General features: G+C 49.0%; 1 protein-coding gene across 3 annotated transcripts in view; it reads left to right on the forward strand.

Annotated features, from left to right (window-relative positions):
• The window catches only part of Cad88C (cadherin 88C), a gene marked incomplete at its 3' end in the record, with an annotated part of 290,730 nt that overhangs the window by 259,195 nt on the left and 14,568 nt on the right, over nucleotides 1-16,967 (forward strand). For all 3 annotated transcript variants that reach the window (XM_070135250.1, XM_070135251.1, XM_070135252.1), the window contains 12 exon segments: nucleotides 5-223; nucleotides 474-605; nucleotides 1,390-1,552; nucleotides 2,117-2,289; nucleotides 2,712-2,909; nucleotides 7,453-7,591; nucleotides 7,878-8,005; nucleotides 8,296-8,423; nucleotides 8,855-8,977; nucleotides 9,127-9,275; nucleotides 9,448-9,608; nucleotides 9,966-10,115. In XM_070135250.1, the coding sequence (XP_069991351.1) occupies nucleotides 5-223; nucleotides 474-605; nucleotides 1,390-1,552; nucleotides 2,117-2,289; nucleotides 2,712-2,909; nucleotides 7,453-7,591; nucleotides 7,878-8,005; nucleotides 8,296-8,423; nucleotides 8,855-8,977; nucleotides 9,127-9,275; nucleotides 9,448-9,608; nucleotides 9,966-10,115 (1,863 nt within the window).

A 16,967-nucleotide genomic window follows, 5' to 3' on the forward strand; every position in this document is an offset into this window, starting at 1 on the left:
GCAGATCAAGGACGAGTACACCGTCGTCCTCACGCTGACGGACGACAAGCTCGGCGACGGCCAGTTCATCACGCAGTCCATGCTCGTGCTCGTCGAGGACATCAACGACAACGAGCCCGTGTTCCGGCCGTACGAGTCGTCGCTGGCGGTGGACGAGAACGCGCCGCCGAAGGTGCTGGCGACGCTGCTGGCGACGGACCAGGACGAGGGGCCCTTCGGACAGGTGTGTCTGGTTATTATGGTTGTTGTTGTTATTAGTGGTAGTGGTAGTATTGGTATTGATAAGAGCAGCAGCATTAGTAGCAGCAACAGCAGCATTAGTAGCCGTAGCAGTAATGGTAATACAATTATGCGTTAGAGTTGCATATGCATTATGCAGTTTTTCTATTGTTCCTGTTATGCTAATTCGTAGGAACCTCCTCAATGAATGAATGATATCACGTTGCAAAGGGTAACCCACTCCTCTCCCGCAGGTGATCTACCGGCTGGACGCGGACTCCGAGAGCGACGCGGAGAAGTTCACAGTCAACACGGTGGACGGCAAGGGCGTCCTCAGGCTCGTCGGGGACCTCGACTACGAGAGGAAGTCGCTCTATCAGCTGAGGGTGAGGCGCACTCAGGGAATACCCGCGTTGTTCACCTTCGGCAGCCCATCCGTTGTGTTCTACTTTCTCTTTCTTTATTTAGGAGAGGATTTCTTCCGTTTTGGTTCTGGATTACATATTAATTTTCTTTTTCTCACTGTTTGCATTTTTAACATCCCTCCCTTCCTTTCTCATTGCGCCCGTATTTAACCCCGCCCACATCCCTCTTCCTCCCACTCGCCCAGCTGTTATCCCCCTCTCTCTATCACCCCCAACATCCTTCCGTTCTTCACCCTTCTTGGAAAGAACACTCGGACTCTTTTCCTGTTTCCCGGAAATTCAAGTTTTGTGGTTTTCTTTTGTCGTGTCTTTTTTAGTATCTGACCTGTTTTGCGGATGCCGTGACTCACGCATCTACTTCCGACGTTGGTGTTGTGTGTAAAGAATATAGCTTCCTGACATTTGTTATGTTGTGTGGCTCTAAATATTGCTTTCGCGGAAATAGAATGTTTGAATGTTATGTGAGACTGGTGTAAACAGGTGGGCATATCCTTTCTGGTAAACTATATTTGAATAAATTTGCTGATAAACCTTTACGAAATCAGTCATTACATTTCAATATATGAGGAACTGTTAAGCTTGAATAACTATCCATAGTTGTAAATATCCGTTTAGATGTATTCTCAATATCCCAGAGCAATAAGACGTAACTAAAAGTAGATAACTAAAAGCCTCCTAAAATGGCCCTTCCGCTAGAAGCGTCAGCCTAGTTAGCTCTCTCCTGACTCGCCCTCTCGCCTACCAGGTGCTGGCGGTGGACCGGGCCATCAGCGGTCGCGTGAACACGGGCACGGCGGCCATCGTGGTGCGAGTGCAGGACGTCGAGGACCAGCCGCCGCAGTTCATCCAGGCGCCGCCCGTCACCCGCATCCCCGAGGACATCCCAGTCAACTCCGGGGTTCTCGAAGGTGAGTTTCCTAGGGTAGGGCCTCTTCTGTATGCGTGGAGGAATCGGCGGTTGTTGAAGGGGAGGAGATCGCCTGCTCTGAGTAGGGGAAGTGTGGGTGTTGATGGGGTTCCTTGCGTGCTTAGAGTCGGGCAGTTCGGAGGAGATGGTTACCTAATCCGCAGCAGGATATCGCTCGCGAGTAACGGGAGAGAAGGGCAGGCGAGGGGTCCAGAGATAGCAGCGTCCGGTGAAAATGTTTCACTTAATTGTGATTGCGTTCATAAGTGGTCTTAAATTAATGATAACAGTTTTTATGATTAGCAGTCTTTGCCCTTTCTCTAGAACACTATTTTTTAACATTTGTTAATCCGTATAATTAATAAAATCATACAAGCATCTGACCACAAACACACTAACGTATAAAACGAATCGCTTCGGCTTTTACTACGTCTGATAAGGAACTCCATACCTGTTCGAAACGTTACATTCATATTCCTTTTACATTTTTCCAGTGCTTCATTGTACAGAATAATCTCCCTCATTGTGATTATTATTCAGTTCCTCCCCTACCTCTCCCCGGCAGTGCGCGCTGTGGACGGCGACCGCGGCATCAACAACCGCATCACCTACTCCATCCTGGACGGCGACAAGGGCCTGTTCGAGCTGGACCGGGACTCGGGCGTGCTCTACGTCAAGAGGCCGCTGGACCGCGAGAGCCCCCTCTCCAACAACGGCGCCTTCATCATCAAGATCCAGGTGAGACGAGGACAGCTGACGTAGGGGATGGCGGCGTCGTGGAAAGGATTTCTGATTGTTTATTTCTGGTTTTGAAGGCAGGGAAATTGGCGAAAGATAGATGATGCATTGGTGTAGTGAACATGAACGAGTAAATGTGTAAAGTGTACCGTATATGCAAGTGACAATACAAAAAGTTCATAGTAATTGATAGAATTTACACAAATCCATGAATCACTATCTACAAAAGTAAGTAGATGAACCAGGATGTAGATAAACCAATAAAATAATAAATAAATGTAGAGAAACGTGTAAGTTGCTCAGAATATGAGTAAATGAACAATTAAACAGTGCACAAAAACAAGACATAAGTTAATAAAATAGGCAATAAAAGGATCAGTATGTAAATAAAGCTCTGACCCCCCACCCCTTCCCTCCTTCAGGCGCAGGAGGACAGCGCCGTGGTGGACCCTCCGCCCACCATGACCACAGAGGTGACGGTGCTCCTCGAGGACGTGAACGACGAGACGCCCACTTTCAAGGCCGCCCACTACGTCGCCGAGATTGCAGAGGGCGCCCAGTTTAACAGCCCGGTCAATCTGATAGGGGACGCCATTCCCGAGGTGTACGACCACGACCAGGTGAGGACGCCCCCCGGCTCACGTCGACGACCCTGTCTTCGGTGCCCTCGGAAAGGGGGCCTCAACTCTCCTGACTTCTTTTTCTTTTCTTTCTTTCTTTTTTGGGTTTTCTTGATTTTCCTTTTTTGTCATTTTTTCTCGTTTTGGTATTGTTTATTAATATTTTTTGTTTATGTTTTTACCATTATTGTCGCTGGTGTTACTTCTTTTGTTCTCCGGGGAGGTAGTGTACTCGCAGACACTTTAAACCACGTCAAGGCAATGGTATTTTTTCTCAGAATTTGATTGTGAATGATTAAGTTTTATTAGGAGAACCTGACTTCTGTTATTATGCGAATTAACTGATAAGTTTTTTCGGGTTTTATCAGCGTGTTCAGAATGAGAATATATCTAATCTTGTTTTTTTTTCATTTCCATTTCTTATCACGTTAGTCATTCAATCAGTTATGCTATGAATGAATTTTTCACTCGCCATGGGTGTATTTCTCGTGTGAAAGTATCAGTTTTTAAATTTGTCACAATGTATTTTGTTTCTTTTTTTTTCTCTTTTTTTTGTAATTATCATTATCATTTTGCAAAGGAAGTTGAGGCGTCCACCGAGTCACATGCCAGAGTACGATAATGTCACTGATCATAATAGGTAGAATCTCACAAGTGCCGTGTGAAATATTACATGATTTAATTTGAGAATGTGCCTTGCCATCGAAACCAGCATGTTGTGCTAACGAGTTTCCTTACATGCATGAGGGGTTTCCAATCAAGTAAAGTGAGGAGCTTGTCTTTTCCTTTTCCATTTTTTTTCTCTCGTCGTGTATATATATATATGTAGCTCACAATCCTAATGACGCTTCGATCTTTCAAGGGACATATTTTTGTGTGGGATTATGACCAGGTAAGCAGGAATGGTTACACCGAGCCTTGTGTCTGTGTACAGTGTGCGTATGTCATTGGGTGTGCACGGCGCGGGGGTCGGTCCAGGGAGGAGGGCTGACTCATGTATTCTTTTTTTCACTCTATTTGTATCTTTATATTTGTATTGGGGAAGTTAGAACTGGGATTGTCCTTGTTTTATGATTGGAGAATTAAACGAGTGTTTTCCTTTTTCTCACTGTTGTTGATTAAAAACGAAATTGAATCGTAACTATTTTTTAAACCTTTTAAAAGTCGCAGCTTCTTAAAAATAAACGTAAACAAACGACATGGAGACTGTAATGGGCTATGTCCTCTTCTCAGGTATTAAATACTTACAAGATTCTGTTTTAAGTCATGTTTGCTTATTGGCCTTAAATCCTGATGATGATTTTACTGCTCAGTGAATGATAATTACAATTTCTTATAAACTTATAAGAACTTATAAATGTGAACATGAAATAGGCAAATTAAGCTGACCCTGTTTTCGTAATAATTTCTTCCCCTCGTGTACTGGAAAGGGAGTTGGGGCAGATTTCACACAACTTGGGATTTGTAGGACTATAAATTTCACTTTCTAGAAATCTTCTACAACGAATTGGGTGTCAATTTCGTTTTGACGTTTTGCTGTTTCTCTCTACGTACCGCATCTGGAAGCTGTTTGTATCACTTCCCTGTACGCCTTCCCTGTCAAAGCAAGCATGATTTATCTATCTTGGGGTCTATCTTGGGAGCCGTGAGGATCTAGTTAAAATGGAGATATAATATTTAACAGTTTTACATATCCAGTGAAAGGAAAGATTTGGATGATTAGGTCACATTTTTGCGAAAGAAATGCAGTCTCCATGTGCCTTTTAACTAATGATGTGTTGCACTTTGTAAACAACAATACGCAGCGTGAGTGCAAAGAAGACAAACGCGATACGCTGAACCAGCTTATTGACTGAAGAAATGAGGCAATTTCGTAACCAAATCTGAGTTGCTTCTTCAAGTCAATAAGTCCATTCAACCCAAAGCGTTTCCCTTTCTCTTCTTGCAAATAATGGGTATCAGTATTTTCTCCAATCATGTAGCAAAAATTTCTCGGGTGCAGAGGCGTGAGTCAGACCCGTGCGTGACGTCATCTGTCTTTGAATCTGTCTGCACCCGAGCTAGCAGGCAAAGTCATCCGCCTCCTCCCCTGCCCTCCTTTCAACAGTTTTCGGTAATCCCAGAGTAGCTGTTAGTCATGCAAGCCTCAGGGAAAATGGAAAATAACAATATCTTCTAAATGGAAAAAATAGCTTCTTGAGATGGCTGGACCGCCCCTCGCCCGATGTGCGTCCTCCCTCCCTCCCCGACACTGGCTGTGGACGGCCCCGCTCGTAGATGGCGCTCGCTGTCGACGCCAGCCCTCCAGTGTGCCAGACGCCAAGGAGTTGATCTGTAGATTCATTTTTCTATATGCGTAGATTTTCTATATCAGAAAACGGTAAATCCACTTTTATGCCAGACGACTGGCACACCGAGGGTCTGGTGCGACCGGAATGTGAAATTTCTTTGGAATAAACACCAACATTTAAAATACATTTTCTTTCCTTTTTATACGACGCTTTCTGCTGGCAGCCTGGCGCAGTTGGCAAGGCTTAATGTGCACTGTATATCCCAATGATTGTTGATGTGTTTATATTATATATATACTTTTTTAAACAATACCGTAATGATTTTTGTCTTCTCTCTAACATTGTATTAAAAGCTGACTTTTTTTTTCTATACATTTTCTTTAGTCCTCTAGCCTCGACTTACTTCAGATGACGAGAAAAGATGTTCGCATTAACCCATCTTTAAATTCCCTTCTTTTTTTTTAACTTTTTTACCTCTTGATGTACTTTTTTAGATTTTTTATACATTTTCTCTAGGAGTTGGTAGTAGAACGACTTTTTTTTTTTTACTCGTGTTGTGGTAGTTATGGGCCGAACAAAAAGCCATTATCTGTTGTAGTTCATTAATAGTTTGATAAGATTATGGATGTTTATAAGCATCTCCGAGACTGACGGATGCAATAAAAATTTCTTGAGATAACGTCCAATTTCTCAAGTGGAGAGGCAAGCGCCTACACGTCAAAGACATGCTCTTGCTCTCCCTTTGTTTTTGTCTGCTCTTTCTCTCATTATCTCTTTCTTTTACACTCTCACTCTCCCTCTCTCTTGTTATATTTTTCTTTCTCCCTCTTTCTCTTTATCCTCATTATCTTTATTCTCCCTTTATCATATGATCTATCTATCTCAGTTCTCTCTCTCCCTCTCCCCATTCTTCTCCCTTTCTCTATCCCTTTCCCTAACCCTATCCCAGTTCCAACTCCAATCCCCTCCCTTCCCTCCTTACTCACCAACCCCCCTTCGTGTGTTCAGCTGATCCTTCCCTTTTCCCCATTCCTTCGCCAGTCATCCCATCTCTTATTGTCCCAATAAACATTTCATTTCACACTGATGCTCAGCAGTAACATCAGTAACAACAAAAACATCATCTGTAACAACAGCAGCCATAACAACATCGACATAAAACAGCAGTAACAATAATGACAATGAAAATGCAAAAATACAGAAGTTAACGACAGCAAGACTGTTCTTTAACCTACCAAATGCCTATAATCGCTAAAGCACCCAACGTGGAATCCCGCCTCGGACAGGAAATTCCATTCAGCGATGGGGCGAGACTTGGGGAATACTGCGGGTTTTAAAGACTTGTGTGTACTGTATATCAGTGTGTGTGTGTGTGTGTGTGTGTGTGTGTGTGTGTGTGTGTGTGTGTGTGTGTGTGTGTGTGTGTGTGTGTGTGTGTGTGTGTGTGTGTGTGTGTATGTGTGTGTGTGTGTGTGCGCGCGTGCGCACGCGCGTATAATTGTACGTGTATCCGGATGTTCGGATGGTGTTTATCTATATGATACTAAATGTATGCCCATGTGTGTGGATGAAGACAAGGGAAATGCGCGAGTGAGTGACGGGCCAACAATCAACAGAACCCAGATGTGTTATGATGCACCCACGAAGAACCCTTTGTCGTCAGACATCAGTAGTTGTAGTGAAGTCACGTCCGTCGTCACGTTCACTCAATTTCCCCGACGTCACAGGCGCACCAACCACTGAACGACGCCTCCACTCATGGACTCGCTCACCATTCATTCATCGACTCATTTCACCCACTCACCTGGCTGCTCACTCATGTATTCACTTCTTGGCTATTTATTCAAGAATATTATCCTCTCACTTGGCTACTTAATCATTTATCAATTTGTTCGGTTAACTTCATCTTTCACTCATGCTTTCACAAAGACTTGTGTTCTCTTCCTGTGTACCGTGTTCCATTTTGTCCTTTTGCATTGTTAATTACCCTCTTAGCCTGTTCTTCATTAGCTCCTAGGTGAATGCGAAAAAAATGCAGCAGTTCTAGAAAAAAAAAGTCCTTTTTCTTTTCTCTCTCGAACATTGACGAATATGGACTCATTTCTCACGCTCCCCTTTCCCTCTTTATCACTCCCCTTTTCCCTTTCTTCCTCTCCTCCATCCTCTTCCTTTCCCCTCTCTCCTCCGCCCTGCGACCATTGTATTAATCCTCTCTTTTTTACCTTCGTCTCCCCTCCGCGGCCTCCCTGCAGGGCAACAACGGCACCTTCAGGATGTTCCTGGGCGGCGACGGCGGCATGTTCGACATCACACCGCCCGAGGGAGTCAACTTCGCCTCCTTCCTCATTCGCGTCAAGAACCCGGTGCTGCTCGACTACGAGAAGGTCAAAGGTCAGGGCTGGGACTTTTTATGCATTTGTGTGATGCTTATTGTTTGAGTTGTGTTTTATGGGGAAGTATGGTTTGATTATGGTTATATAGTATGTGGTATTTGACACTTGTATGTCTAGCATGGTTGGATTTAAGAGACGTATATAAGTTTTATGCGCCATCGTCACTAATCGTCTGCCATCACAGTCATCATGAATCGTCACCACCATCAATTCTCAATCACCCGTCCTATCCATCCATTCCCCAGCCTCGCATATTAATTAAGCCATTTCCTCTTATCGTCCAGTGGTGAACTTCACGGTGGTGGCGCGGGAGACGGTGGCCGAGGACCCCAAGTCGTCGTCCGCCTTCGTCACCGTCTACATCCGGGACACCAACGACAACTTCCCCGTATTCTCCGAGGATCAGTACGAGGTAGGGCCCGGATGTGGGTGGTTTTCTTGTGTTAATTTGTTTAGTCTTTTTTTAGTGTGTGTTTGTGTGAAATTGTTTGTGTTTGTGTGTGTGTATGTGTATGTCTGTAAGTGTTTATGTATTTGCTTGTGTCTATACGTGAGCAAGTGACGGAGCGAGAACGAGCGATAAAGAGTGAAAACAAGATAAGAACGAAAGAAGGAAATGCTCCATAATTATTATTCCTGTCCCTGCTTGAGGACATACTTGGCACTGTGCTAATCCCCTCCCCCTCCCCCCTCCCCGCCCAGGTCCTAATACCCGAAGACGCGGGCGTGGGCGCGACGGTGGCGTGGGTGCAGGCGACCGACGACGACAGCGGCGACTACGGCACGCAGGGCATCAGATACACCGACCTCCGGGGGGCGCTGGCCAGCAAGTGAGTGAGGGCGCGGGCTGGCGTTCGCAGCGCCGGTCTCGGATGCTTTTCTTTCTTTCTTTCTTTCTTCTTTTCTAAGGATCCGGTGGAATAATGAGCGTGAGGGTCAAGGGAGTTATCTCCAGGCCAGGATCTTTTGAACTTTAATTTAAAAGGAAGTCTTTGTTTTTTTTTTTTGTTCTTTTTGTATGTTTATGTTCATTGAAATTAGCGTTTGTGCATTCATTCATCCATTCCTTTTTTTTTGATATGCGCACTCACTCACTCACTCTTCCTAACACTCACACTCACTCCTCACTCACCCACTCACTCACTCACTCACTCACTCACTCACTCCTCACTCACCCACTCACTCACTCACTCACTCACTCACTCACTCACTCACTCACTCACTCACTCACCCCCACCCTCGTTTCTCATCCTCTCGCCAGGCTGGAGCTGAACTCGATGACGGGCGCCATCACCCTGAAGGAGTCCGGCGCGCTGGACAGAGAGAGCCTCTCGGAGCACTACCTGACGGTGGAGGCGCGCGACGACCTCGGCAAGGGCAACAGGTGAGCCACGACACTGCACGACTCCTTGCGAAATGCGGGGCGACCGGGAAACATGCGGACTGAGATAAACGAAATGATAATGGTGATAATGATAAAGTAGTAATATTCTTAGGAATCGAAAAATCCCTGAACCCCACGTCTCCTCTTAGGAACACGGTGGTGGTGAAGGTGGTGGTGGAGGACGTGAACGACCACCCGCCCGTGTTCATGCAGTCGCGCTACGAGGCCAGGCTCTTCGAGAACGCCCACGCCTTCCCCGAGCCCTTCTTCGTCACCGCCCGCGATGACGACCTCAATGGTAAGGGAAAACATCTTTTTCCTCTCTCTCAGCTTTGTCTCTAAGATTATTTTCTGCTTTTCTTTTCTTACCTTTCTTCTGTCTTACAGCTTCATTTTTATTTCCTTTCCTTTGGTTTCTTTCTCTTTCGCCCTCATCCCAAGCTCAAACTAAGGCTGCGCTTCCCCGCCAGGCACGATGAACCACGAGGTGCGCTACAGCATCCTGAGCGGCGACCCGAAAGGCAACTTCAGCATCGACGCCACGACGGGCGCCCTCGCGCCCGCGGCGCCGCTCGACTTCGAGGCCATCGACCAGGACGGCGACATCCGCTTCTTCAATCTGACCGTTCGGGTGAGGCCGCGGCCCAGGGGCTGCTTTGGCCATTTCCTTTTCGATTTGATCATGCAACCACTGCGAACACTTCTTGGCATTGCAGTTATTGTTTTTGTCACTGTTACTATCAATGCTATTATTGTGCTTATTATTATTATTATTATTATTATTATTATTAGTCTTAGTAGTAATAACGCTATCATTATTGTTATTAAATAGCACTATCACTTGATATTTACGTATCATCGCTGTGATTTTGGATGTTCTTTATTGAGCAAAGTATCGACGACAAAAATTATGTAACTCTTGTAGGTATCTGGTGGAATGTTTATTCATCTATTACATTATATCTGGATTCGTAACGTTTTTGTGCAGGCGTATGACCTGGGCGAGCGCCCCCTGAGCAGTGAGGTCCTCGTGGTGGTGTACGTGGTCGACCAGAACGACCACGCCCCGCAGTTCGACCGCGCCCTCTACAGGAAGGCCATCCCCGAGGACACGCCCCCGGGAACCTCCGTCACGCAGGTAAGGCCCGCCCTTGTCTCCGGCTGCGTTTTGTGTGCGCGCATGCGTGCGTTTGTTTATGAAAACAAAAGTAACAGAATCAGTTTTGCTTTGTTTTCTTTATTCAAATTTGGTTCAGATAAAAAAGCTTTACCGATAATTAATCGGAAATGGGAGAGCCCGCCTTGCCAGCGCTTCCTGGTGCTGGGGATAAGACATGCGTGAGGCGACATGAGTCAACGCGGGCGCCGTGCAGGTGTGCACGCCCTCGGCCTCCTTTGCACACTGAGAGCGCATCAGGTGTTGCACTCCTGTGATTGACTTTTATTTTCTTTCTCCGTTTTCTTTTTGAATCTGATGTTTCTGAAAATGCAGTTGTATGATATTCCGTTGGGCGTGAAGGAGTATGTGTGTGGCGTAACTGGTGAAATCGGAATTGGAGGAAATGCTGTGAAAGAGATGCGGAGAAAGAAACTGGAACAAGGGAAATAAAAGATAGAAAGAAATGAAGGAAAGGCGGGAGATTCGAAACCGAACGGCAGCCAATGGTAGACGAGGCTGATAATGGCGGCGAAGTTTCGGCGCGGGGAGGGCGGCCCGCCAGGCGGGGAGGGAGCTATCGGACGATAAGATAATGCCAAGTTCCCGGAAGTTGCCACGCTCGCTCCCCTCGTCTGTCTGTCTGTCTGTCTCTCTCTCTCTCTCTCTCTCTCTCTCTCTCTCTCTCTCTCTCTCTCTCTCTCTCTCTCTCTCTCTCTCTCTCTCTCTCTCTCTCTCTCTCTCTCTCTCTCTATCTATCTATCTATCTATGTATCTCTCTGTCTGTCTCTGTCTCTCTGTCTGTCTCTGTCTCTCTGTCTGTCTCTCTCTCTCTGTCTGTCTCTCTCTCTCTCGCTGTCTCTCTCTCTCTCTCTCTCTCTCTCTCTCTCTCTCTCTCTCTCTCTCTCTCTCTCTCTCTCTCTCTCTCTCTCTCTCTCTCGGTCTCTCTCTCTCTCGGTCTTTCTCTCTCTCGGTCTCTCTCTCTCTCGGTCTTTCTCTCGGTCTCTCTCACATTCGCACACACACACACACACACACACACACACACACACACACACACACACACACACACACACACACACATACACACACACATACACACACACACACACACACACACACACACACACACACACACACACACACACACACACACACACACACACACACACACACACACACACACACACACACACGTCTTATCGGATAACGGTGAAGCCTTGGGATTAAATGCCGCGGATCCATTGCTGATTCAGAGTCAAGCAACACAGGTAGTCCTCTCGGTTTGCGGGAAACAAGGCGTCTTGTCATCATTGCCTTCCCTGACATGAAGCGAAAATCTGTCAACGACGTTTACCTTTTTTCAATATGTGCGAAGCGTGGGGCCTTGCAGTGCGTGGGTGTCTTTGCAATCGGTGGTGTGTACGCACTTCATATATGCTGCAACTTTTTTACTGATAAATGTTATCTCTCGCAAGATTGCAACACGAGTCAGCTAGGGGACCGGTCGGCGGCCCACGAACAGTGATTGGATATCGAAGTGGGCGTTCGTTGGGAAGCGCCTCGGTGCTGTGTTGGCACTGCTGTGAGACGGCGACTGTTGGGAGGCTTCAGTGTCTCGGAAGCGCGCCCGAGTTCCGCACCGACACATCCACTATGACTTGCAGGCAACGCATTTTCGAACCTAGGGAGGGCGCAGCGAGGCCAAGGAGAAGTATAGAGAGGGTCGAGTGGACTTTGGAGGAGGAGTTGCGGGCGCGGTACTGGAAGGGCGTGAGCTTCTCCACAGGAGCTCTCTTTGAGTCGTCGGTTGCGATGCTCTTCCTCACATGCAAGGCCACTCGCGGGTCCCTGTCTGTCGAGGACTACTGCAGGAGGGAACTCAAATGGACACTTTCGGAGTATAAGGACACGTTCACCTTCGAGGAGAGGGTTGCCCTGACGGGTGACCCCCTCGAGAGGTCCTACGACCCAGAGCTGAACTTGAAACTCCTGACTAAGGTTTGGACAATGCTGGGGTCGGATGTGGTGGCCAAGGTGAAGGACCAGCAGCGCCTACTGGGCGAGGCCTCCTACGACCCGCCTCGCCTCGCCTCCAAGCGCCAGCTCCGGGAACATTTGTGTCGGTTCTTCCGAAGGCAGCAGGACATCAGGGATAAGGTCCTACGATTCTGTCAGGCCTCCATCGAGCGGGAGCTGAAGACCCTCAGTCGACACAAGTGGAAGCTAAAACTCTCCTTGGAAAATGTGTTTAAAACATTGGGTGATTATAAGGTCTTGTTGTCACTGATCCCGTTGGAGAGAGCCATTCAGATGATGACGACGATGCACCTCCTCCTCGCCATACGCAGCGGTCAAGTGCCAGACGTGGAGGGGCTGGCCGTGGCACCCGAGCTACAACACGTGCCTCGCGTGTTGCCAGAGCTCAAGCAGCTGAACCGCCTGTTGGCATCCACCTCCGAGCAAATGGCCAAAGTGAGTGCGAGTGTGGAGAGCTTGGGAGGAGCTTACGAGTCACTCTTCCTCTTAGATAAGCTTGTTGACATAGCGAAGGCCCTCATCGAGGTGGGGGGCGAGGGCGTGAGCGACATCGACCTTGACTTCTACATCAGAGAGCTTCGTCAGAAGGAGAGCGACTGCGTGGGGCGGCTCAGGGTCATTGGCAAGTCGGAAATCTTGGGTTTTTACGAGATATCAGTCAAAAAACCTTACAGCGTCCATGAGTGGTTATTGTTTCAGACTCTGTGTAAACTTAATGTGGAAAAGGTATATTCACTCGTGGAGTTCGAAGATCGAAGCATACTGAGCGTGGAAGAGCTGCTGAACGGTAAGTGGCCACTGGTGCTCCTGTCGGGCCCCGTGGGATCGGGCAAAACGTGCGTCGCGCAGTACATCTTCCGTCGGTGGCGAGACGGCGGCTCGGCCTTCACGAGGCTGGACGAGGTCGACCTCGTGGTGCCCCTGGCGGCAGAACACGCGTCTGACCACTCCTTCCTGCGACACATACGCAAGTCCTTGTTTCCCCAGGGGCTCTGCGGCGCGCAGGACGGCCACGTCTACGAATCGCTTCGTCAGCTCAAAGTCCTTTTCGTGTTGGATTTAGAGTTCGTGACGAAGGACGTGGGCGAAGCGACGCGGGAGCTGTCAGAGGATTTAGGGGAAAACAAAATGATAATTATGGCTCGACCGGAGGTGGCGGTGATCTTGCGCCAGTTCCTTGAAGGGGCGGACGTCAAGGTGGCATATCTGCACCCGTTGGGCGGACTGCTCTTGGAGAACCTGTGTGCGGATTTCTTAAGTTGCAGAACTGTCAAGGAACTTTCTTGCATCGCTTACGGCGAGCAAGGAGGGAACCGTATTGTTGCGAGACAAAATAATAAAGCTCTTTCTCTGGCAGAAAGAGTTCCATACAACAGATCTAAGATAAATATACAAGTGAGAGACTTTATTGAAACTTTAATGTCGGAGAAAAGAGACGAGGAACTGATGTTTCCGCTGCCGATAGCATTCATGATGTTTCTCTGGAAAGAAGACCGAAGCAGACTTGTGAAGGTGACCTCCGTGTCGCGTCTCCTCCGAGCAGTAAATTCGTGGTCTGACTCGAGGCTGCGTCTCGAGGTGCAGGAGGCGACGGCATCGAGCATCAAAAGGGACGTGGAAAGGAAAGTGAGGAAGGTCAAAGAAGCGGTATATCACAAAGCGTCGGAAGCGCTGACTTCGGAGGCACGACTAAACCACACCACGGAGTGTTTTCGGGCCCTGTCCCCCCTCCTGGCGTGCGTCGCGGCGTCGCGCAGCAGCCACTCCTTCCGGAAACACGATCACGTCTTTCTCCACGGCGCTCTAGCCGAGTTCGTATATGCTCGCAGTATTGTTGATAAATTGCCGAAGGGAAAACATGTTCCCCGTTGTCTTTCTCCTTCGAAATTACCTCACATTTTCCCCGTACGATTAGTTGAAAATACAGGGGGCAAGTACGTGACTGTCATCAGATACGTGCTTTTACTTTTGAGGCAGCTTGGGTTGCGCGGCACCGATGCTAAGCACCTGGTCAGGCTCTACCTGGATGGCGGAGTGAGCCAGAATTACTACATGGCGTGGGCGAGTCTCTTACACGAGGGAGCGTGGCAGGGCACGTTGAAGAAGGCCGTGTCGCATGTAATCGAGCCTATCGATACGTGGAGGGCAACCGCGGGCGGGAGGCAGACTCACGCCCTTTGCACCCTGGTTAACCACGGCGTCTGTCGCCCCCGGCAAGCCGTCGTAACCGCTCGCGTCGACCGCGATGTGATGACGACTCTCATAGCGCACCCGGAGATCGGCGTGTGCGTGTCGCCGCCCAGGGACTTCCACGGCGTCCGCAGTCTAGAGCCGAGCGACGCCCTTGTACATGCGCTGCAAGATCCTGGCAACTTGGAGGAATTCTGGGGGCGCCTGGGTGAGAAAGGCGCCGCTGCCCTGGCGTCCATGCGTCGCCTGCGCTCTCTGCACCTTTGCCTTTCATCCCTCCCCGCCCTGAACGCCTTTAGTAGGAGTCTCGCCGACTGTGTCAGCCTCCGCCAGTTGCATCTGTATCTGGAGCTCCCGCAGACGGAAGCGCCCGACCGCCTCCGCAGCCTGGCTTGCCCGCCGTCCCTGGAGGCCTACCTTCATCTCTCCGACGTCAGCGACAGCTCGTGGGAGTGGGCGGTGCGGGTCGTACAAGGAGTGGGCGGGCCCTTTCAAGACGTCTATTTGTCGCACACGCGCCTCTCCCCGCCCGTCCTGCAGAGCCTCAAGGACGCCCTCCGCCCGACCCGCGTCCACGTCTGCGAGGCGGAGGCGGAGGAGTGAGGTGAGCGAGCTGGAGGACCTGAGGGAGTCCTCCCCAGGGACTTTCCTCATTCCCTTAGGAAGTTTCCAACGGACTTCACGGAAGAGAGGTGTGCATTTTCCTGTTTCTCTTTGATTTAATTAACGGATGTGGTTATCACACTTATATTCGCTAGGATTATGAACACCCTCTCCCCCACCCTCCCTCTCTCTCTCTTCTCTTCTCTTCTCTTCTCTTCTCTTCTCTTCTCTTCTCTTCTCTTCTCTTCTCTTCTCTTCTCTTCTCTTCTCTTCTCTTCTCTTCTCTTCTCTTCTCTTCTCTCCTCTCCTCTCCTCTCCTCTCCTCTCCTCTCCTCTCCTCTCCTCTCCTCTCCTCTCCTCTCCTCTCCTCTCCTCTCCTCTCCTCTCCTCTCCTCTCCTCTCCTCTCTCTCCTCTCCTCTCCTCTCCTCTCCTCTCCTTTCCAGGCGCGCAACTACGGGGGGGTCCTGGGGGTCCGAACCCCTGTCCTTTTTCTCAAAAAGGTGAAAGTGCCCTTTTTCTAGGGCACTTTCTTTCTCTTGATCTTGGAATGGCGATGAGACTATTTATTGTATTTTTGTTTGGTTCAGTGCAAATAATTATTATCATGAAAATTCTGGTAACATTTCTTCCGTTTTTAAATCTGAACAACATAATTCAGGCTATATCCCCTATAAATAAAATTCATATTGTGCCCTTTTTGTGGCCTGGACCCCTGCCCTCTAAAATTCCTAGTTGCGCCCCTGCTTTCCTTTCCTCTCCCTCTCTCCTTCCTTCTTCCATCCTTTCCTTCCTTTCTCCGTCCCTCTCCCTCCTCTTTCTCTCTTTCTCCCTTTGTCCTCCCCCCTCTCTGTCTCACCTCCCCATTCTCTCTCTCTCAACTCCCCATTCTCTCTCTCTTTCTCACCCCCCCTCTTGTCTCTCACCCCCCCCTCTTGTCTCTCACCCACCCTCTTGTCTCTCACCCCCCCTTGTCTCTCACCTCCCCCTCTTGTCTCTCATCCCCCCCTCTTGTCTCTCACCCCCCTCTTGTCTCTCTCTCCCTCCTCCCTCCCTTCTTCCATCTTTTCACTTTAGCTCTCACCCTGTCTCTCATTCCCTCTACCTTTGTGTCTATGCGTATGTGTATGTGTGTGTGTGTGTGTGCGTGCGTGTATGTGTATTAGTGTGTGTGTGTGTTTGTGTGCATGTGCCTTTGTGTGTTTGTGTGTGATTGTATAACTGTGTATGCTCAGCGGATGTTATAAAGTGTGTGTCTGTATGTGCGTCTTTTTCTAACGGATGTGACGCTGTCGCTGTCGCTGGTGGAAGTCGCCAGCGCCGAGCGAGTGAGTGCGGCGGCGTCGAGGCGCGGAGCGGACGCGGGGGACGAACGCGTTGTTTCCCTTCGTTGTGATGAGTTACTTACTTGCGGACGAGTGCTAGTGCGGATGTGCGATAGGCGACAAAACAGCCAATAACGATGGAACAGTTTGTGTCCCCGGAGGTAGAAAGAAACTTCGCCCGGTACCTGCAGTGTGTGAACAGCTGCAAGAGGATATGTCTAGAGGAATCGTTTTGGTACTTGTATCACGCCTGGAGCCGCAGGAGGCAATATGGCACCTTGATGGAGTTTTGTGTGGAGGCGCTGGGCTGCCGCAAAGAGAATGTCCTGAATCTGGTGAACGTGTGGGGGGGCTGCGACTCCGTGGCTCGCTCCTCCCTCAGTAGTCCGACCTCCTCCCTCTCCCCCCCTTCTCCTTTCTCCACCTCCTCATCGGTGTTTCCCGAGTCGCTCTACCCCCATGATCCTGTCGGGGGCGCCGAAGCAGGCTTTGCCTCTCCCGTCTCTTCGACGGTGGCCTGCGTGGAGGCTCATTTGATGAAACCGAGCAGATATCCTTTTCATAGGAACCGATCCTTCACGGCATCGCAGGTGCCGTCGCATCCTGCCGCTAGGCCTCGGAGGAGTACGATGTTCAGCAGGTCACGACCTCAGGAAACCCAGCCTATCATGCATGAGA

This window comes from Penaeus vannamei, chromosome 20 (genome assembly GCF_042767895.1).
Source record: "Penaeus vannamei isolate JL-2024 chromosome 20, ASM4276789v1, whole genome shotgun sequence".
Classification (NCBI taxonomy): domain Eukaryota; kingdom Metazoa; phylum Arthropoda; class Malacostraca; order Decapoda; family Penaeidae; genus Penaeus; species Penaeus vannamei.